Here is a 22,537-nt window from a genome sequence, read left to right on the forward strand (position 1 = left end):
ATAACCTCAAATGCACATTTAAACATGAGCAAAGCAACTTCATTAGATACAACTCTTCATAAGATATACTCTTTCCGAATCAAAGAGAACAAAGAAAATTGACCAATATTTTTTCTATTCTCTTGGAAAATCGATTCAAGACCTAATTTATAAGCATGTAAGAGACTGCAGCTAATTTCTATGCACAGGTCAAGTCGCAAGCTCAGAGGAATAGCAGTAGACCATCTGGCCTATTATGTTTGCTTTGCCGACTAGCCAGGTTAGTCATGATAGTCTGCTGTTCCAATTTCTGGCAATTATCCTGCAACACTTAATTCCCAAGCATCCATTCACCTCACTTTTAAACACTTCAATTAATTCAGCATTTCTCACTCAGGAAGTATAGTCTACATTTTCATATTCCTTTACATGACTTTCCCTGGCCCCGACCTGGATTCACTTTGAGTCTAAAGTTATTCAGACTGAAGTCTGACCAGTATTCTATTTAATCACTATATTCTGCACGCATTCTCTATTTCTAGTAATCAAAATTAAAATGGGTGGCTATTTTGCATCATCTTGTGTCTAAAACTAGTTTTAATTGGAATCCTAAATCCATTAGTTCATCAACACCCCCAGTGCTTCCTCATTTAGACGTTCTCTGCTCCCATTCTAAATATCAAGAGTTTTTAAAAATGGCATGTCATTATTTGGCCAATTCACTCCAAAACACTTTGTTCTCGTTCAGCCATACGGGCAGAAAAAGCACCTGTGGTTTAACATCCTTCGACAAGTCTCAATTCTGTTTAGTTTTGAAGAGAGATAAGCAAATGCAGTAAACCACAATTAGAAGATTTAATTCTCAGCGCAAATTCCATTTCCTGTCAGGCATTTTGACTTCTATAGAAGAGTTACTGATTATCATTTGGGTTGTCAATTAATCACATCAATGTTTTAAGAGTGAAATATATTTCTATCAATCAGTGTATTTTTGGCTGTTGCTCAAGTAGAAAAGGTGGAGAGTCTACGAAGGATGGACGGCTTAATTTAGAGTGAGACAGGAAGCCCATTTTCAAATACTGAGGTGGTGCACACTATCTGATCCAGGTGCTATCGAACTGAGAGGTAGCTGGTGAGTAAATGCTTTAGCACTAGTCATAATTTAGAATCATAGAAACCCTACAGTGCAGAAAGAGGCCATTTGGCCCATCGAGTCTGCACCGACCACAATCCCACCCAGGCCCTACCCCATATCCCTACATATTTACCCACTAATCCCTCTAACCTATGCATCTCAGGACACTAAGGGGCAATTTTAGCATGGCTAGTCAACCTAACCCGCACATCTTTGGACTGTGGGAGGAAACCCACGCAGACACGAGGAGAATGTGCAAATTTGAAAAGAGCATTGCAACGTCAAAGTTTGTCCTGGTTATGTTGATATCAAATTATCTATCCTCAAAATCTGAGGAGCAGAAAACTGTTTATTAGCCAATGAACAGACTAATAAAACAAACCACTGCAGGTTTATGGAGAGACGTTGGTATAGTGGCAATGCCCTTGATCTAGCAATCCAGAGGTCCAGGCAAATGCTCTGGGGGCACATGGCAACTAATAAAGCTGGAATATATTAACCAAATATCAATAATGGAGAATATGAAACTATTGATTGATATATAAATTCATCTGGTTCACTAATGTTCTTTAGGAAAGGAAATCTGCTACCCTTAACATGGTCTATCCACATGTGATTCCAGGTCCAAAGCAATATGGTTGACTCTTAACTGCCCCCTGAATTGGCCTAGCAAGCTATTCAGGACAATTGGGGATGGGCAATAAATGCTTGTGGAAAAATAAGGGAAAAAAGTTCAAAACAGACAGTAGGAGCAGGTGCTTAGATAGGTTTCATAGGTCAATATGATTAACTTAAAAATGAGGTGGAGGGAAAAGAAAAAAAACTGATCGAGAAACACTACGGTTTTGAGAAACACAGCATAGTTTGTTCTAAGCAAAGCCCTCTTCTGAAACCTTCACTTTAAATTATTAAATACGTATTTTAAAATGTTTCTTTCTGCCCTAATTTTACATCACATCTACAATTTATCAAACCTAGTTTGCACCTCAATTTTTCAATCTGGATTGAATGGAAGAAAAAGGTTTTTTGTTTTTAAAAAGGGCTGAAATCAAATTGCTTGAGAGAATAATATGAACAACAGCCAGATCAGTGTAGATGTACAAGACTGATCAATTTTTTGGGGGGATGCAGGAAGACAGAACAACTTGTAGAAATACCAATTGACCAGCTTCAAACAGCAACAGTTCAGAGGAGTATTCTCAGGTATTTCGCCAGCCTGGGGAAATAAATCCATCAGGACACCATTGTAGCCTTTTAATAAAAAAATAATTTATGGGATATAGGTGTCACTAGCTAGGCCAGCATTTATTGCCCATCCCTTCTTGAACCGCTGCAGTCCACTTGTTGAATGTACACCCACAGTGCCATCAGGGAGGGAGTTCCAGGATATTGACCCAGCAAGGAATGGTGATATATTTCCAAGTCAGGATGGTTGAGTGGCTTGGAGGGGAACTTCCAGGTAGTACTGTTTACATGCATCTGCTGCCTTTGTCCTTCTAGATGGTAGTGGTTGTGGTTTGGAAGACGCAGTCGAAGGAGCCTTGGGGAGTTCCTGCAGTGTATCTTGTAGATAATACACCCTGCTGCCACTGTGTGTCAGTGGTGGAGGGATTGAATATTTGTGAATGGGGTGCCAATAAAGTGGGCTGCTTTATCTCGAATGATGTCGAGTTTCAAGTGTATTTGGAAATGCATTCATCCTGGCAAGCAGAACTAGCTGTTACATAGACCACTGGGAAAAAAACATTCCTTCAAGGCGTATTATGTCAAAAGGGACAATCTTGTTTATTTGCTCAAATCAAGGCATCAGGTTCAGCTGAAGAATTTTTGATTTGATTTATTATTATCACATGTATTAACAGTGAAAAGTATTGTTTCTTGCGCGCTATACAGACAAAACATACCGTTCATAGAGAAGGAAATGAGAGAGTGCAGAATGTAGTGTTACAGTCATAGCTAGGGTGTAGAGAAAGATCAACTTAAGGCAAGGTAAGTCCATTCAAAAGTCTGACAGCATCAGGGCAGAAGCTGTTCTTGAGTCCGTTGGTATGTGACCTCAGACGTTGGAAAGTGCTGGAAATACTCAGTTAGTTAGCATGTGAAGATGAAAACTGAGTTACTGTTTCAAGGAGAATAGAATTCTTCAGCATAATGTTTTAATTTCAGATTTCCAGCATTCACGGTATTTTGCTTTTATCAAAACAAATGGAAACTGTTCTGAGGCCAGTTGACAAGAAACAAAGGCTTGAATTGCCCCAACTTCAAAAATCATTGGGCACAGGAGGTCCATTGTATAGAATAAAGAGCTTATTCCAAAACAATGTGAAAATAATCACCATGAACAACATTTTGTTTTTCTACTTGAATTAGAAATGAAAGCAATCTGTATTATGGAATGGTCCTTTTTGTTTACAATGCTCAACTGAATAGAGATATTTGTACATTTGAATAGGGACTGAAGCCAAAGCATTTATTACCGAAACAACTTGAAACTGAACAACTACTTCAATATCTTGTTCCTTGTATACAATGCCAAAAGAATTTCCGAAAACATAATGACACAAAATCAAGTTCCTCAATACCCATTTTGAAAGGTAGGTTTTCTGGAGAGAAGATTTGAATGATTATAAATGGCACTGTGAACAGCTTATTCGAATATTACAGATCCAGCACTTGATAAGTTGGCAGTTGTTTTAAGGAAACAAGGGGCTGAATTTTGTGTAGCCTTGAAGGAACAAACAAAAGAGGCGGGGGGACGACAAAAAATTCAGAAGGGAGGGATGAGAGTGCCTATTGCCTTCCTACTGCCATGGCACTCCGCTGGCATCTTACCAGCAGCAGTGGGCCCTCAACCACTGGGAAGATTGCCAGATGAATCTTAAAAGAATAGGAGTCCCAAAAGCAGCTCTTTAGCTTCCAAGATGAGCATAAAATCTAGCTGGGGCTCCCCCAAATGGCCTAAGTGGGCCACAAAAGCCCAGCAAAATTTGGCACAGTGCATCAATATTAAGACTTTTGGAAAAAATATAAAAACTGTGTACTTTCGCTCCCACTATGACACACTTTCTTCAAGCCATACGGCAACTGGCTCCAAATAGTGGTAGGGTGGAATTGGATGTGACAAGAGTGGGAGTGAGCAGGGGCTTCTGTGCTAGGCATAATACCATTCTTAAGTTGGTTGATTAAGCCATACAAACATTTAAATTAGGAGCAGTAGGACATTTGGCCCCTTGAGTCTACTCCACTATTCAATAAGATCATGGCAGATATAATTGTGGCCTTAACTTTCCTTCCTAACCCTACAGCTCCTTTGTCAATCAAGAATTCATCAAACTCAGCCTTAAAAATATTCAATGACTCCACCTCCACTGGTCCCTGGGGTAGAGAGTTCCACAAATGCACGACCAACGAATAAATTTTCTCCTTATCTCCGACTTAAATGGGATCTTTATTTTTTTTAAAAGTGTCTCCTTTGGTTCTACTCTCCCGCAAGAGGAAACATCCTTTCAGTATCCACCCTGTCAAGTCCCCTCAGGATCTTATATGTTGTCTCAATAAGATTGCTTCTCATTCTTCTAAATGTCAATGAACATAGGCCTAACTCAACCAACATTTCCTCATCGGACAACCTCCTCAATTCCAGGAATCAGACAAGTGAACCTTTGCTAAACTGCTTGTAATGCAATTATGTCCTTTCTTAAATAAGGGGTCCAAAACTGTACACAGTATTCCAGATGTGGTTCCACCAATTCCCTATGCAACTGTAGTAAAACATCCCTACTTTTATTTTCCATTCCTCTCCAATAAATTACAACATTCCATTCGCCTTCCTAATCACTTGCTGCATCTGCATACTTATGTTTTGATTCATGTTCCAGGATAGCCTGATCCCTTTGTCCTTAGTTTGTGCTGCCAAAGTGAACAAGTTCACATTTACCAACATTATACGTAATCTGCTAAAGTTTTTGCCTACTCTACCTATCCATATCCCTTTGCAGCCACCTTATATCTTCTTCACAAACTTAGTTTCCTATACATCTTTGTCATCAGCAAATCAGCAACCATACATTTGATCCCATCACCCAAATCATTAATATGGATTGTAAATAGTTGAGAACCCAGCACTCGATGACTGTGGCAGACCACTCATTACATCCCATCAACCTAGGAATGACTCATTTATGCCTACTTTATTTCCTGTTAGCTAACCAAGACTCTACACACATGCTAATAAGTTACCCCCTACACCATATAATCTTATCTTATGTAACCTTTGTGGCACCTTATCAAATGCGTTTCCAATCTGATGGGACATTTTCAGAATCCATGGAATTTTGGAAAAATAAAACCAATACATCTCTCATCTTTGAGGATGGAGGCCATCAAGATCTGGGGACTTGTCAACTTTCAGTTCTAATAATTTTCTCAGCACTCTTTCCCGGATGATTTTAATTGTTTCAGTTTCACTCCCGCCGCCGCCCCCCCACCCCTTCACCTCTTGATGCACACTTATTTCTGGGATGTTATTTGTATCCTCTATAGTGAAGGCAGATATAAAATATCTGTTCAATTATCCACAATTTCCTCATTTTTCCATTACTCATTCCCCAAACACTCTGTGGAGGATCAACATTCACTTTACGTTTGCCCCTTTTAAAATAACTGTAGAAACTCTTACCATCTGATTTCATATTTCTAGCTATCTTTCCATCATACTCCAATTTCTCAACTTTCTTTAATAAAGTAATTCTTTGCCGTTCTTTATATTCTGTCCAATCTTCTAATTTGCCACTAAACTTTGCATAACTACACTTTTGTTTTCAATTTGATACTACCCAGGATTTTACAGTCCTGTCGTGGCAGGACATTCGGCAGCCCAACCAAAAGTCCACTCACTGACTTTCGATGAGACCGGATGATTCTGGCAGTGGGCAGGGCTGTAAAATCCCACTCACCAGCTTTAACTTCCTTAGTACATTCTTCCCCCAGAATCTCTCTCACTGGAATGCATCTTTGCTGAATGTTACAAAATATCTCCTTAAATACCTGCCATTGCATCCCTACTGACTTGTATCTGAACCTAATTTCCCAGTTCACTTTAGCCAGTTGTCTTCATACCCTCAATTGTCCTCGAGCTCCAACACTAGCCTTAGGCCCTACCCTACTTTCCCTCAACCTGAATGTGAAATTCAATCCTGTTATGATCTCTGCAACCGAGGGATGTCTTTTCTATGAAGTCATCAATTAATCCTGTCTCACTGCACATTATCAGATCTAGGGTAACCTGCTCTTTGGTTGGCTCAAGCATGTGCTGCTTCAAGAAATTATGCCAAAAACACGGAGCTCATCTTCCAGGCTACCTTTGCCAACCTGATTTCCCCAATCTGGATTTAAATTAAAAAGACCCATTTTTATTGCCATAACATTCTCACAATGCCTCATTTCCTCTTGTATAATCTGTGGTCACTGTTAGGGGCTTTTAAACTACCCCCACAAACTTCCCACTTTTGCTATTTATCTCCACCCAAACTGACTCTACATCTAATCTTCAGAATGAAGGTCATTTCCCTCTATTGTACTGTTATGCTTAATGTATGAAGTAGCCTGGTAATATTCTCCCTTGCAATCATTATGGGGGCAACAGCTGGCTTCCACTTGGCAACTCCAAAGCACTGTTAAATATGAACCCAGCCCTACCAGTTTGTGTTATGCAACGATTTTACAGTGTACTGCATAAACATAGGCACTTTTCAGTTTTAAACCCTTTTCTTTAGTATAATTGGAAATAAATTTTGGGTGTCAGTAATTTTTTTTCCATCCTTTCCTACTGGGCATTTCTTTTTTTTTGTTGGATCCAAACAGAAGTTAGCCCTGAAAATTGTGGATTTGGCTTTCCAGAGAAGGGTTGGTTGCACATACTTACATCATCCGTATCTTTGACTCGAAGAATTTGCTCTCTTAAATCCTGTAAGTCATTAAATGTTGACTGTGCTGTTATAGAATATACTAATGCAAAACCTTGTCCATTCTTCATGTAAAGATCCCTCATTGCTGTAAATTGTTCCTGTAAATAAAATGCATCTAAATCATCTGTTGTTTTAAAGTTTAGCATTTTAAAAAAAAAAGTTGCAACTTGATTTAGTAATTGAAAGAAGACAGGGTAACTACTACACTGCATTTTTAACCACAGAAATAAATTCATATCAAATTGAGCTTTTAATGAGTGTGCTTTGTGTCTTTCAATGGTGGTCAACTCAGACTGTCTTGGTCTTCTAAACTTTGCAAATATCGTAACTTGGCCACCTTAATGATACAGCCATGTTTAGGATTGATTGCATTTGGAGCCAGTTTAATTAAAAAATAAACGTCAATCACTTTGAATAAGAGAAAGATGCTTGAAGTATTATGAAATATCAAGAATAGTAAATGGGCTCAGAATTTTAAAAAACGACATCAGTAGATGGTCCTGTCAATTTTGTAATTACTCAACAAATTAACAACAGGGCAGCACCATAACATTCCCAAATGACACAAATATATTCAACCCAGTGGGAAATCAATGTCTGTGATATCAAAAGATTGTGAAATAAAGCAGACAGTATGGTTAATCTAATTGAAAGATCATAAAGTGTCAAATCAAAAGCGATAGGAAAAGAAATTTCATGAAAATTGTGCCTGAAGGAATGCAATTCATGGAAATAAAATCCGAAGTGATGGAAGTAAGCTTGCAACAAACTGAATAATGGAAAGGAACAGAGGCCTGAAGGAAAAAATGATGATGCATTGCATTTCCAGAGGAAAAGGCTGATCATCAGAGTTATTATTTTGATGGTACATGAACCATACCCCTAATGGATTGCTGGATCTTGGATAAGCAAAAATACTTTTCTCGTAAAAATATAATGAAACAGTCTCAGCAGAATTCTGTGGCAAACAAAAATACGGTGCAAAGGCTCACCAACAAGGTCAAAATGGGATTATTAATAATAAATACTGGCACTGCCAACAATAGCCATATCCCACGAACAAATAGAGCACATGAATACTTTCATTGCTGCTTGGTAGTACAGAACTTGAATATTGCTGATAAAAGAGACATATTGCCAAATTTTGGCTCTCAGTCATCAGGACAGAATACCAAATCTCAAAGGGAACAACATTTATACTGCATAAGAGGGTGCTGATTGGTTGGCAAGTGGACTCTGATTGGTAGAGGTGATTCCATGGAGAATTCATCAGGGAATAGTTGTTAGCCATAAAAAAAATTTGGAAATTAGCAATGGCTAAAGTTACTCAAGTAAAATACATACATAGCATTAGTTGCACATTACACAAAGCCCATCATGAGAGAAGCCAAAACTAGGGGCCATACATACAAAATAATTATTAATAAACCCATTGCAAAATAAGATATTTCTTCACTCAGTGGTTAGAACGTGGAACTCCCTACCACCGGAAATGGTTAAGACAAATAAAGAAGATGCTGTCAGAAGGAAACCAAATGAGTACATGAGAAAAGGAAATAAAAATATATGCTTAAAGGCAGAAATGAGGCAGCTGGAATGGGTGGAAACTTGAGTTCAATACCAGCTTAGAGCTGTTGGGCTGAATTGCCTATTTCCATACTGTAGATTTTATGCAACTATGTCTTACCGTTCCAGCTGTATCCAGGATTTCAAGCATACATTGTTGTCCATCCACTTCAACTTGCTGCCATAAAGAAAACACAGCGAGTTGAAACTCACAGGGATTAACCCGATTATTTCTGGCTTGTGTCTTAAATGTCAGCAATTTTTTTTCTACATTAATCAGGCAAAGAAAAATATTGAACTAATTCTGACAAGTGTCAAATGAGTTCATGCTGTTATCTTATAGTCAAATCTGCATTACACAATATATTCAATGGAAACTTGCAAAATGTACTTATGGTATAAACTTTTATATTATAAAGGATTGCACAAAATAGGATTTGTTCAACATTGAGCCACAAAGAAAAACAATTACGAGCAGTATTTAGACATTTTCAGCTCAACACCCCCCACGCCCATATTCTTGACACAAATAATTTATCACTAACCAAGTTTTACTTGTACGTCCCCAAAACTGTGACATACAACTATTTTAAGCAGTTTAGAGGAGTACAGCATGCATACTGGAAAAAATTTTCAGCAAATTGTCCCATTCTGCTATATGAAGCACGGAAGCTTATTAAATACCATCAAATTTAGATGGTATTTCCAGTTTGTTTTTGAGGATATGGCTTTATCATGCCCTAGCTTTGGAGACATTAGGACTTTTTGAATAACTCACCTTTCTGTAGGAGTCCTCTATTGTTGGATCATACTTTTCAACAAATATTCCTTGAACAAATTGTACAGTCTGCAAAACAGTGTAATTGACCCAGTATTACTATTAAAACAGACTAGTATACAGAAGTTGAACTTCACAGATCGAGAAGTTGAACTTCACAGATCAATGTCAAATAATAATATAGAATTTGAAAAATGTGCTCCAGATGAATACACTATATATTGCTGTTGAAACTGTTCAATTCCTAGGATGTGTTGAGTTATAGAATCATAGAAAGGTTACAACACAGAGGCCATTCAGCCCATCATGTTTATGCTGGCTCTCTGCAAAAGTAACTCAACTAGTCCCACTCACTCCATTTTCCCTGTAGACCTGCTCTCTTCAGATAATTATCTAACTCTGTTTTGAAAGCTATGATTAAATTTGTCGCTACCACATTCAAGCAGTACTTATGGTATAAACTTTTATACTATAAAAGATTGCACAAAATAGGATTTGTTCAACATTGAGCCACAAAGAAAAACAATTACGAGCAGTATTTAGACATTTTCAGCTCAACACCCCCCACGCCCATATTCTTGACACAAATAATTTATCACTAACCAAGTTTTACTTGTACGTCCCCAAAACTGTGACATACAACTATTTTAAGCAGTTTAGAGGAGTACAGCATGCATACTGGAAAAAATTTTCAGCAAATTGTCCCATTCTGCTATATGAAGCACGGAAGCTTATTAAATACCATCAAATTTAGATGGTATTTCCAGTTTGTTTTTGAGGATATGGCTTTATCATGCCCTAGCTTTGGAGACATTAGGACTTTTTGAATAACTCACCTTTCTGTAGGAGTTCCATGCTTCATATAGCAGAATGGGACAATTTGCTGAAAATTTTTTCCAGTATGCATGCTGTACTCCTCTAAACTGCTTAAAATAGTTGTATGTCAGTTTTGGGGACGTACAAGTAAAACTTGGTTAGTGATAAATTATTTGTGTCAAGAATATGGGCGTGGGGGGTGTTGAGCTGAAAATGTCTAAATACTGATCCTAATCATTCGATACATAATTCTTCCCCCCCTCATGTCTTCATTTTAAATTGCTGTACTCGGATTCTCAAACCCTCCACATTGGGAACAGTTTCTCCCCATCTATTATGTCCAGATCCCACATGATTTTGAGCACCTCTCTCAAATCTATTCTCAATCTTCTCCTTACCAATCTATCTACATAACTAATCTCATTCCCAGAACCTTTCTCATAAGACTTTTCTGAACCCTCTCCTGTCTAAAGTGTGGTGCCCCAGAATTGGACACAACATTTCAGCTGAGACCAAACCAGTGTTTTATAAAGGTTCACCATTGCGTTCTTAGTTTTGCAGTCTATATCTCTATTTACAAAGCCCAGGATCCTGTATGCCACATAACCCCTTTCTCAATCTGCCCTGCCACATTCAATAATTTGTGTACATTTACTCCCAGCTCCTGCACCCGTTTTAGAAATGCTTCCTTCATTTTATACTTCTTTCCTTATTCTTCCAAGCTAAATATATCACTTTACACTTCTTCCCTGTATTAGTTATTTTTTATATTCATTCACAGGATGTGGGCTTTGCTGCCTGGCCAGCATTTATTGCCCATTCTTAATTGCCCTCGAGAAAGTGGTTGTGAACCACTCTCTTGAACCATTGCTGTCCATCTGGCACAAGTGCAATGTGTCAGGAAGGAAGGTCCAAGATTTTGATCCATTTGACACATACGCCCATTCCACAAGCCCATCCACGTTCTCTTGAAGTCCATCATTCTTCCGCCTCAGTTCACAATACTCCCAGGTTTGTTATCCAATCTCAACCAATGGAGCAATGGGATAAATAATACTGGCTTATGCTTCAGTTTGAGACAGGGCTCTTAATTATCACTATAAAGCCTTTATCTGAAGAATGCGTTAACATGTCAGGATCACATTGGAGTGAGAAGGTAGGGGGGCTTGTGGGTAATTAATCAGTCAGTCTTCAGTCTTGCAGAGTCACTGAAGTTAGGTACAAGGAGGGCTGGCAACTGCAGATCCATATAAGGGTAGTCAAAAGGAAATTGGAAGCACACACAAATGCGACACAGCAATGTTATAGGACTCACCAAAGCTGACTTTCCAACTCCTCCTGAACCGAGGACCACCAACTTATACTCGCGCATTCTGTAGCGTTTTCAGTGAATATCGTTTTCAGCTGTACCAAAACAAAAATTGCAATTGTTAGATAAATATTGCAGTTCAAGTTAAATTAAAGGTCAATTTCAGAACAAAGTAAATCATGTTACAGTAAGTTACATAGAACATACAAACAAGGAAACAAGGTATTCAGCCCACTGGTTCATGCAGGTGTTTATGCCACCAACAAATCTCCTCAAATCCCTAGTCATCTAACTGGGTCAGCACAATTAACTCCCTTAGGTGTTGATTTAGCTTCCCTTTAAATTTCTCTCTGTGCCCTGGCTAGTTGTGAGAGAACCCTTGGCGAGTGACCATAACATGGTAGAATTCTTTGTCAAGGTGGATAATAATGTAGTTGATTCTGAGTTCAGGGTCCTGAATCTCAATAAAGGCAACTATGATGACATGAGGCACGAATTGGCCATGACGGACTGGGAAACATTACTGAAAAGAAAGACAGTGGACCGGCAATGGCAGCCATTTAAAGAATGAAGTGAACGCCAGAGATGTTTATTCCCGTTTGCCGCAAGAGTGGTAAGGGAATTGTGGCCAAACAATGGCGTACAAAGGAAATTAGCGATAGTATCAGATTCAAGGAAGCAGCTTACAAATTGGCAAGAAAAAGCAATAGGCCTGAGAATTGGGAGCAGTTTAAAATTCAGCAAAGGAGGATCAAGGGATTGATTAAAAAGGGAAAAATGGAGCATGAAAGTAAGCTAGCGGGGAACATAAAAATTGACTGTAAAAGTTTCTATAGGTATGTAAAGAGAAAAAGATTGACAAAAACAAATGTAGGCCTCTGAAGAAGGGAAAGGGTTAATGTTTTTTTTTGTACGCAATGTATTTTGTACCTAAAAGGTTAAACTTTGTACCTGGAATGTATCACAAACATAACCCTTCCTTATGGCTAGTCTCCCCTTTGTTTATATTGCTCCTGGTAGTAGTATTAAGCCATTTGTTCATGTCTTTCATCTTTAACTTTTAGTATAAGCCATTTGTTCATGGTTCCCTTGCTTCTTTATATCATTCTGATAAAACAGACAGTTAAATGTAGATGTAGGGTTGTAAGTCTTACTTTTTCCATAGGCTTGTGTATAATTTAAACAAAGGAAGCAGCTACCAAATGGTAGAGTGCGAGAATGGCCGTTTGAAGGAGGACTCCCACTGGGACAACTGCAATCACACACAGTCACTTCAAAGGAAAAGCTGCGGGAAGAGCAGGGGACCAGAGGTGGCACCTTGACTACAACGACCAGGAGAATTGTGCTTTATGACCCAAGGATACCAGATAGTCTCTAACCATGATCCAGAGACTATCAGAAGCTGTTAAAGGAACTATAATTTATGATCAAGGACTGTTAACTGGACTTTGCTTCATGACTTGTATTGGGAACCCTGATGTATAAAGGTCCACGCTTCTTGTGTTCAGAGAGAACTTTGGCTTCCGCTTTCAAGGGGTCAAGTTCTCCCATAAGCTTGTGAGAATAAAGCCTACTCTATTTTGACTCATACCAGCCTCAAGAGGTATTTTTACCGACTTCACCTCTTACGGTCAGAAACAGGAGAATTCATAACAGGGAAGAAAGGAATAGCTGAGGAATTAAATTTGTACTTTGCTTTAGTCTTCACAAAGGAAGACATGAATAAATATGCCAGAAATGCTGAGAGAAAACATGTTTTAGTGAGGAGCTGAAAGAAATCAGCAGAAGTTGAGAAATGGTTTTGGGGGACTTGATGGGACTGAAGGTGGCTAAATCTCCAGATCTTGATAATCTTCAGGCCAAAATACTTAAGTGGCCCTGGAAATAGTAGATCCATTGGTGGTTATTTTCCAAAATTCTTTGGATTCTGGAATAGTTTCTACAGATTGGAGGGTAGCTAATGTATGCCTGCTATTCAAAAAGAGGTAGAGAGAGAACAGGTGTTTATGACCATAGACCAGTGAGCCTAATGTCGGTACTGGGGAAGTTGCTATATTCTATTGTCAAGGATTTCATAACTCAACATTTGGACGGCAGTGGTAGAATCGAACAAAGTCAACATGGATTTCCAAAAGGGAAAATCATGCTTGACGAATCTATTGGAATTTGAGGATGTAACCAGCAGAGGTGACCGGTGAGAATCAGTGGATGTGGTTTATTTAGACTTTCAAAAGGCTTTCAACAAGGTCTCACATAACAGACCACTATGTAAAGTTAAAGCACATGGGATTGCAGGTAATGTCTTGAGATGGATAGAAAGATGGTTAGCAGATAGGAAGCAAAGAGTTGGCAAAAATGGGTCTTTTTCTGATTGGCAGTCAGTGACTAATGGGGTTCTACAGGGATCTGTGCTACTACCCCAACTATTCACATTGTATATTAATGATTTCGAAAGAGGGAACTGAATTTATTATCTCCAAATTTGCAGATGATACAAAGTTGGGTGGGAGGGTGAGCTGACAGGAGGATGCAGCGAATCTTCAGCGTGATTTGGATAAGCTTTGTGGGGGCACCTGCATGGCAGATACAGTATAATGTGGATAAATGTGAGGTTATCCATTTTGGTAGCAGTAATAGGGCGACGGATTATTACTTGAATGGGTGCAAATTGAGAGAGGCGGATACTCAACGAGACCTTGGAGTCCTCGTGCATCAGTCACTGAAAGTAAGCGCACAGTTGCATCAGACAGTAAAGGCGGCAAATGGTATGTTGGCCTTCACAGCGAGAGGATTTGAGTATAGGGATAAGGACGTTTGCTGCAATTGCATAAGGCGTTGGCGAGGCCACACCTTGAATATTGTGCGCAGTTTTGGTGTCCTTATCTGAGGAAGGATGTCCTTGCTGTAGAGGAGTACAGCGAAGATTTACCAGGCTGATTCCTGGGATGGCAGGTCTGTCATACGAGGAGACACTAAATTGGTTAGGATTATATTCACTGAAGTTTAGAAGAGAGAGAGAGAGAGGGGGATCGCATAGAAACTTATAAAATTCTAACAGGGTTAGACAAGATAAATTCAGAAAGAATGTTCCCAATAGTGGAGGAGCCCAGAACTACGGGTCATAGTTTGAGGATGAGGGGTAAACCTTTTAGGACAGTGGTGGAGAAATTTCTTCACTCAGAGGGTGGTGAACGTGTGGAATTCACTACCACTGAATGTAGTCGAGGCCAAAACGGTGTCTGATTTCAAGAAGAAATTAGATAAAACTCGAGGCTAAAGGGATCAAGGGATATGGGGGGGGGGGGGGAATCAGGATATCAAATTTGATGATCAGCCATGACCAAGATGAATGGCAGAGCATGCCTACTCCTGCTTCTAGTTTCTATGTTTAACCATCATTCAGTATGATTGAAATGGTAATTTGTCTCAGTCTTTAATGTTTGTTCTGTCTGAAGGGAAATCCTAAAAAAAATCAACACAAATACAGAAGATAATGTCACTGCATCCCCAATAAAGAAGATGGTGAGAATGTAAAAGGAGCACCTGCAAACCAAACAGTAGCCCAAAAAAATCAAAAAATAACCCTCAACAAAAAATTGGACCTGTAGTCCAATCATTGTAAATCTCGCCCTTTTCTCTATTTTGTTCAATATAATATGGGGAGCAAAACTAATCTCAATACCTCAATGATCTAACCAAGGTTCCATACAAGTTTAGCTCTGCTTTTTAATTCTATACTTCTGGAAATAAATGATGTGTTACTTTTAGTGATTTGCCTATCTGTATCCTCCAGATTCCGTGGGGTCTTTACTTCATTTAGGGTCCAACTTGTGACGGTCAGGAACTGCAGATCCCGACAACCCTTGGGGACTTCCTGTGGATGTTGAAGATCTGAGGTTATGCCTGTAATTTGGTGCTTGATTGAGTACTCAGGTATCCAGGGGAACCGGGACACCAGATTGACCTGCCAAGATTTTACAGTATTTTTCTGTTTTTGACCAGATTGGAACCCTGTTGCTGATGCCATCCAAGTCTAGTAATTGAAGTGGGCCCAGGAAAAACCTTCAAGGCACAAAAAGATAGAAGGTTGGTGACTCCATGCTGTGATCCTTTAGAAAAAGGTATCGCTTTGAAGCAGTGGTGTTCTGCTTGGCATGGCCAAAGAGCTTTAAATGTGCTCGTGACTTGATGTTTGAGTGTACTCTGGAATCCAGGGTAACAGAATCTCAGGAGAAGAGATCAAAACTGAAGTGGACTGTTGTTGGAAGCACCAGAATTGGAGCTTGAACCAAGGCAAGGTGTTCAAAGATGAGGATTGGAACCCCTCATGACAGAGATGGAGTTTCAATGAGATTGGCTGACAAAATGTTACTGGTGTCTGGGTGGGTTATTGGGAAATCCGTGACTCTGTCTTGGTTGCATCTGCCATCTATTGCATAATGCTAGTACGTTCGACCACAATGGATTTGTTAATTCACATGTACCTCAGACTTACCCTGAATGTTAACATGATAGATATTGCAAATTGTTTTATCTTTCTAATTTTACATATTAAAGTTAATTTTTGTTTGTTCAAAACCTGTCAAAACTTGAGGCGTTAATCACTCAAGTGTATGGAGTCACAAAATCTATGTTAAATATTATTGGTCCCCAATCGGATCTCTCAACAACTCTGGGGGTTTTGGCCAAGGATTAGAACAATACAACTTCATTATTCTTTCTACCAAAACTGATCTACATCGAAATTAATTTGCTAATTTTAGATGCATTCCACTACATTAATTGTTATATTTTGTTGCAGTCTTCCCTGGCATTGACTATATCTTTAATTTGACGTTATCCGCAAATTTCAAAATTATACTTCAGAACCTGTCTGTATCTTTTATATAAATTGTGAACAGCAGATTCTTGCAGAACGCCACTTCCCAGCTTTTGCCAGTCAGGAAAACTACCCTTAATCCCCATGATTGCCTTGCAGCCACATTTCCATCAATTCTGTTGCGTGTCCCTGACACTATTTTTAATCATGACTCCACTACTTTATCAAAGGCTACTGAAGTAACAAATTTCTACTAACGTATTAACACCTGTGATAACCATTAACGCCATGTGGAAAGCTATTTATAAACTGAAAACAAGCTGAAATTTCCAACATAATTTAATCCCTCCAACAGTTGCAGCATGCCCACAAGTACATCTTTTCAAATAAATTGTGGTACATACTCTTACACATGTATATTTATACTACACATTCATAGAAATGAAAAGTAGCAAGCACCATCAGTAAAAGGATTCACAGGCAATGGCACTACCACTAGGAAAGGACAGCACTGATAAGGGATCTGCAAGTGTGACCTAAATAGCAAGTCCATTTAAATATTGAAAAATCAACTATTTTTAAATTAAAATTACTTCCACTGACAACAGTTCACAGATTCACATCAGCCAAAAGCTGGTCAATGTAGGATACTACATGCAGATAGTGCTGAAGAGAAATCTATAATTAAAATATCACAATCATTATGGCCAAAACAGTGTTGTAATAGTTACCTGTGACTAGAAGTTCAATTGGACAATTACCTTCAAGAATAAAACCAATTTCTTATCCAATTAGGCTCTGCTTGCCACTCAATACTGCAAGGAATTCTTCCTCATTGCTTCTAGGAAGAACCAATTCAGATCCAGCAGGAATTCATGGGTATGGTCGCCATCTGTAGAGCCCCATGTATCTGCCAACTCTGGCCTTACTTTGTGAAGAACAGAGAGATTCAGAACTTCCCTATCTGCCCTTGGTCGAGTGTACGCTATCTGTGAAAGGAAGTTACTACTGAGTGTACAAACTTCCTCAGCTACGAAAGGTTAAATTCCCCACTGCTCCCAAATAAAAGGTTTGTGACTGTTGCATGAAAGACTGAGTTGCTCAAATGATGGACTTCATCTGCCTTTTCTAGGATTCCTAGAAGTATGCCAACTCAACAAAGTTGTATATTAATTCTCCCTGTTCTTCACAATCAATGATGTGCCGCCCTTTGTAGCTAAGAGGAGCAATAATCCTGTGTTTGACTGGAAGGCCTATGCTGCCTGGACCTTATGACTTGATGTCTGATGGATGAAGGATTCTTGGTTGAAGCCAGTCCAAGGTCATCTGCAATTATGTTAACAGCACTGCAGTATCAATTTTTAAAATTGTATCAAAGCCTTGAACTTGGACTATGACTGACCAGTAGTCTGGATAAAGACAGTCTACTCCCCCTTAATATTATACTTTTCTGGACTTTCCATTTCTCAGAAGCAATGGGTTTCATAAATACTTTCTGATCTTCAATTTAAGATTAAAATTACTGGATTTGCAGAAACACGTGAAATATCCAGTTTTGTCACACTGAAAGCATTCTCATCCTGTCACTGCTTTTTTGATCTATGCTGGGTTTTCGCACCATAATGTAAGCATCTCAAAATGGCTACTGGCATGGAATTTCCCACACTCGCTTTTGGTTTGGCATGCTATGTCTGTGCGACTGGTGACCATGGACCTAGCCAATTGATGGGAGTCATGTGAAGCCTCAGTGACGCCTCAAATTATAGCCCATTCTGATGCTTGGAGTTGGGGCCTCATCATGCACTGAATTGCTTGCTCAATAACAAGGTTCTGCAGCAGATTTGAAAAGGTATTAAAGGTTGTAAGAATGGACACACAAGTCCACAGTGGATTCCTACATGTTCTGCCTTAGGAGAATGTCAGCTGTTGCTGGACTTACTGCATGAAGAAAGCAACAAATTTAAAGCTTTGGTTTCTTTCTGTGATGACCTGATTGATGCTGCTCGGTAACAGAGAAAATAGCATTTCCATAACTCACACTGGTGGCCTCTTTTCAAACAGGCAGGGCAAGGGCAGAGACAGCTCACCACATACAGTCATCATTACCTTCCTCCAATGTACGTTTTTTGCCAATTTTTTTTTTTTACAGGTAGTTTTCAAAGGGTTCTTCACTGTGGGGTTCCTTCAACACTGATGTGTTGTTTGTATAATAATAGAACTGAGATGAGTATTTCTCGACGTGTGACTTGGTTCTTAGACAGATATAGACACTTGTTTATTAGCATTACATCTAAACAGGATAGAGTAGGCATGTTTCTCCAAGGCATGATTCCAACCTCCCTCTCAGATCTAACACAAATCAAACCACATTGTGATTTCAGTGGTACAACATCTATGTCATTCATTAGTTATTTTAAAGTTTATTTTGTTAGTGTCACAAGCAGGCTTACATTAACACTGCAATGAAGTTACTGCGAAAATCCCCTAGTTGCCACACTCTGGCACCTGTTCGGGTACACTGCAGGAGAATTTAGCATGGCCAATGTACCTGACCAGCATGTCTTTTGGACTGTGGGAGGAAACTGGAGCATCCAGAGGAAACTGGAGCACCCAGAGGAAACCCACACAGGCACGGGGGGAATGTGCAAAATCCACACAGACAGTGACCCAAGCCAGGAATCAAACCCAGGTCCCTGGCACTGTGAGGCAGTAGTGCTAAGCACTGTGCCACCATGCTGCCCCGCATCCTGTTAACGCTTTATACTACACTCTGGTTACAAAAGTGGAACCAAATGAGGGTATTTTCAAAAAATTGGCAAAGAAAGTACATTAGAGGAAGGTAATGATGACTGTATGTGGTGAGCTCTCTGTGCCCTTGCCCTGCCCGTTTGAAGAGAGGCCACCAGTGAGAGTTATGGAAATGCTATTTTCTCTGCTACCGAGCAGTATCAATCAGGTTATCACAGAAAGGAACTAAAGCTTTAAATTTGTTGCTTTCTTCATGCAGTAAGTCCAAAAACAGCTGACATTCTCCTAAGGCAGAATGTCTAGGAATCTACTGTGGACTTGTGTGTCCATTCTTACAACCTTTAATACCTTTTCAAATCTGCTGCAGAACCTTGTTATTGAGCAGGCAATTCAGTGCATGATGAGGCCCCAACTCCATGCATCAGAACGGGCTATCATTTGAGGCGTCACCGAGGCTTCACATGACAGGAAAGATATTAGATAACAATGTAGTTGACCACACCAAAAAGGCTGAACAGCTGAAGAATAAGTCAGAAAACGCCAGTTTCTCCCAGTCATCATTGTCCTCCTTATGTCAGTTAAATAGCAGACCCCCTCCTGAGACTAACTTGCTTCAGCAGCACTTCACTAGAATTGACTAAGCAATGGAATCTAAATCTTGCAATAATCTTTGAAGGAAGATGGAGAAATTCCTTTAGAACCATTAGCTTCTATGGTCACTGAGCTTTAGCAATAAAGTAATCAGAATAAACTATGATACTATCTTTGGCCTTGCTTTATTGGAGCTAGTAACTATGCGCGCAATTATACAAGCATGTCACTCCACATTCAACGACGCATGTTCAACAACCATAATTGTCAGAGCAAGTTGCTTTGATACTGATGCCTATACAAGTGACTAAGCAAGATGTTGGCCAAATGATTTTCCCCCTGATATATTCTATATATTTTATATAACCTCCAAAATCTCTCAACTTCAGCTTAACAAAACCTGACAACTCAAATGCACAACTGAAAAACAGCCCTGAAGACCAAGATCACTAATGTTAATTAATTTAGTACATTAAATTATTCCATTAGATTACACTTCACGATTTTAGAGCTTTGGGATCACATTTGGAAATTAAATTTATTTTTGTGAAAACGGAAACCTAATGACTAATGTATGATTCACAAAGAGCACTTAGAATGGAATCATAAAATCACAATGATTACAGCATAGGAAGAAGCCTCTCGGCCCATCGTGTCTGTGGCAGCTCCCTGTAAGAGCAGCAAATCTAGTCCCATTGTTCTGCCTTTTCCTTGTAGTCCTTCAAAATCTCTCCAGATAACGACCCAGTTTATGAAAGCCACAATTGAATCTGTCTCTACAACAACATGTTCAGGCAGTGCATTCCCAGATGCTAACAGCTCGCCATGTAAAAATGCTTTTCAGAATGCATTGTGATACAAGCAGTTCTAAAGCTTCAAGTAACCCAATAGTTCATCAATTGTATTATGGGTCTGTAAACATACCTAAGAGGTGCATTGTGAAATTGTGAATGATCGAATTAATGGAACACGGTGGCATGTTGGTTAGCACTGCTGCCTCTCAGCGCCAGAGACCCGGGTTCAATTTCCAGCTTGGGTCACTGTCTGTGTGGGGTTTGCACATTCTCCCTGTGTCTGCGTGGGTTTCCTCTGGGTGCTCGGGTTTCCTTCCACAACCAAGAGATGTGCGGGTTAGGTAGATTGGCCATGCTAAATTGCCCCTTGGTGTCAGGAGGACTGGCTAGGGTAAATGGATGGGGTAATGGGGATAGGGTGTGGGTGGGATTACGGTCAGTGCAGACTCAATGGGCCGAATGGTCTCCTTCAGCACTATAGGGATTCTATAAAAATTTATTTCTGAGGAAAAAGAGGGCAACATTCCCAACATCTCCTTATTGGTGACATGGTGTCTCTTCCAAGGAAATTCAAATTTTTTTTGCACCTTTACTGGCACATTCTTTGAGAAATGTCCGTTGTATTTGCATTCCCTAAATTAGAAAAACAATGCTCAATTTAGCAATTATATTTAATCACAAGTAGTGTTTACTGCAAATCCCAGGTGCATATTAAGATATTAACTGCCTAGTTGAGAAAACCCACTAAGGCCCTTACACCCCAATTACTAATATGTTCCTCACTGTTAAAATGAAACTAATTACAACTTATCAAAGAATCTCCTAAATAAGCCAACACAAGATCCACCAAGCACAGCAGTCATGTTAGATATGACCTATGCATTGACTTTTCTTGCTGAATTAAGCACATATTCCAAGAAATTAAACATTTATAGAATATTACGACAAATGACTTAACAAGCAATTGTAAATTTCCGAAATTAGGCATGGGTACAAGAATATATGGACTTATTTTTGACCACAAAGACAAATTGATGCCAAATATGATTAGTCATCCAGAATGGCTCTGCCAAAGCAGAAAAAAAGCACGACTAACATATGGCCTTCAACAATGATGCAACTTATAATTGCTCAGTTTAGAAATCTGGAAACATAGATGGAAATTTTGACCTACGTGTAGATTAAAAATACAAATAGAATTAAACATATTAGAAATGAGATCAATCTTTAAATGTTCCAATTCATTGCACAACTTTGCTCATGAAAGTAGAGTTCAAGTTTGCAGAACATAAGGTTTTAAAAGCAAACATGAAAAATTGCCAAGTGTTCACACACAACAAACAATGCCTTTTATTCTATTGTTTTTAAACTGTTTTCCAAACCCAACAGTAAACTACCATATCATGCAGTAAATTATGGAAACTTAATTTGCTTAATTTGTTCATGTAACACAATTCCCAGCAGACAAATCAACCACATTTTCCAGCACCAAAAATCATGTTTTGCATTTACGGTTAGTTATCCAGAATGTACATGCTAATTACCACGTACCACCCCCTCATCCCCTCCAACTGATCAATCAGTACTTCTCCATATTAAACACCATGTCAAGGAAACACAGCGGCAAGAGCACAGAATGCATTCTGGTTGGGGAACTTGGATGTCCATCACCAAGAGTAACTCGGTAGCACCAATACAGATTGAGCTGGCAGAGTCCCAAGGGCACAGCCTCTAGACTAGGTCCGCAACAGGTGGTGAGGGAACCGACAAGAGGGAAAAAGATACTTGACCTCATCCTTAACCTGCCTGCCACAGATGCAACTGCACATCACAGTATTAGAAGTGACCACTTCACAATCCTTGTGGAGACAAAGTGCCATCTTCACATTGAGGGTACACTACATGTTGTGTGGCACTCCCACAGTCCATGAGGTACTGTTGGCCATCAAGTGCAGCAGAATTGTGCCCAATCACAATCCACAATTTCATGGTCCAGGCATACCACCCACTCTACCAGTACCACCAAGGTAGGGGAT

At 39.4% G+C, this 22,537-nt stretch overlaps 1 protein-coding gene across 1 annotated transcript in view; it reads right to left on the minus strand.

The window, feature by feature from the left end:
• LOC144488238 (ras-related protein Rap-1b) overlaps positions 1-22,537 on the minus strand; it is a 65,012-nt gene that overhangs the window by 16,755 nt on the left and 25,720 nt on the right. The window contains exons 3-6 of the mRNA XM_078206272.1: positions 11,556-11,644; positions 9,425-9,493; positions 8,768-8,824; positions 7,038-7,178 (exon numbers count right to left, since the gene is read on the minus strand). Coding sequence (XP_078062398.1) covers positions 7,038-7,178; positions 8,768-8,824; positions 9,425-9,493; positions 11,556-11,612 — 324 coding nt within the window. The 5' untranslated portion in view covers positions 11,613-11,644. The remainder of the gene's footprint in view (positions 1-7,037; positions 7,179-8,767; positions 8,825-9,424; positions 9,494-11,555; positions 11,645-22,537) is intronic.

This window comes from Mustelus asterias, unplaced genomic scaffold, assembly GCF_964213995.1.
Source record: "Mustelus asterias unplaced genomic scaffold, sMusAst1.hap1.1 HAP1_SCAFFOLD_1398, whole genome shotgun sequence".
In the NCBI taxonomy this organism is placed as follows: domain Eukaryota; kingdom Metazoa; phylum Chordata; class Chondrichthyes; order Carcharhiniformes; family Triakidae; genus Mustelus; species Mustelus asterias.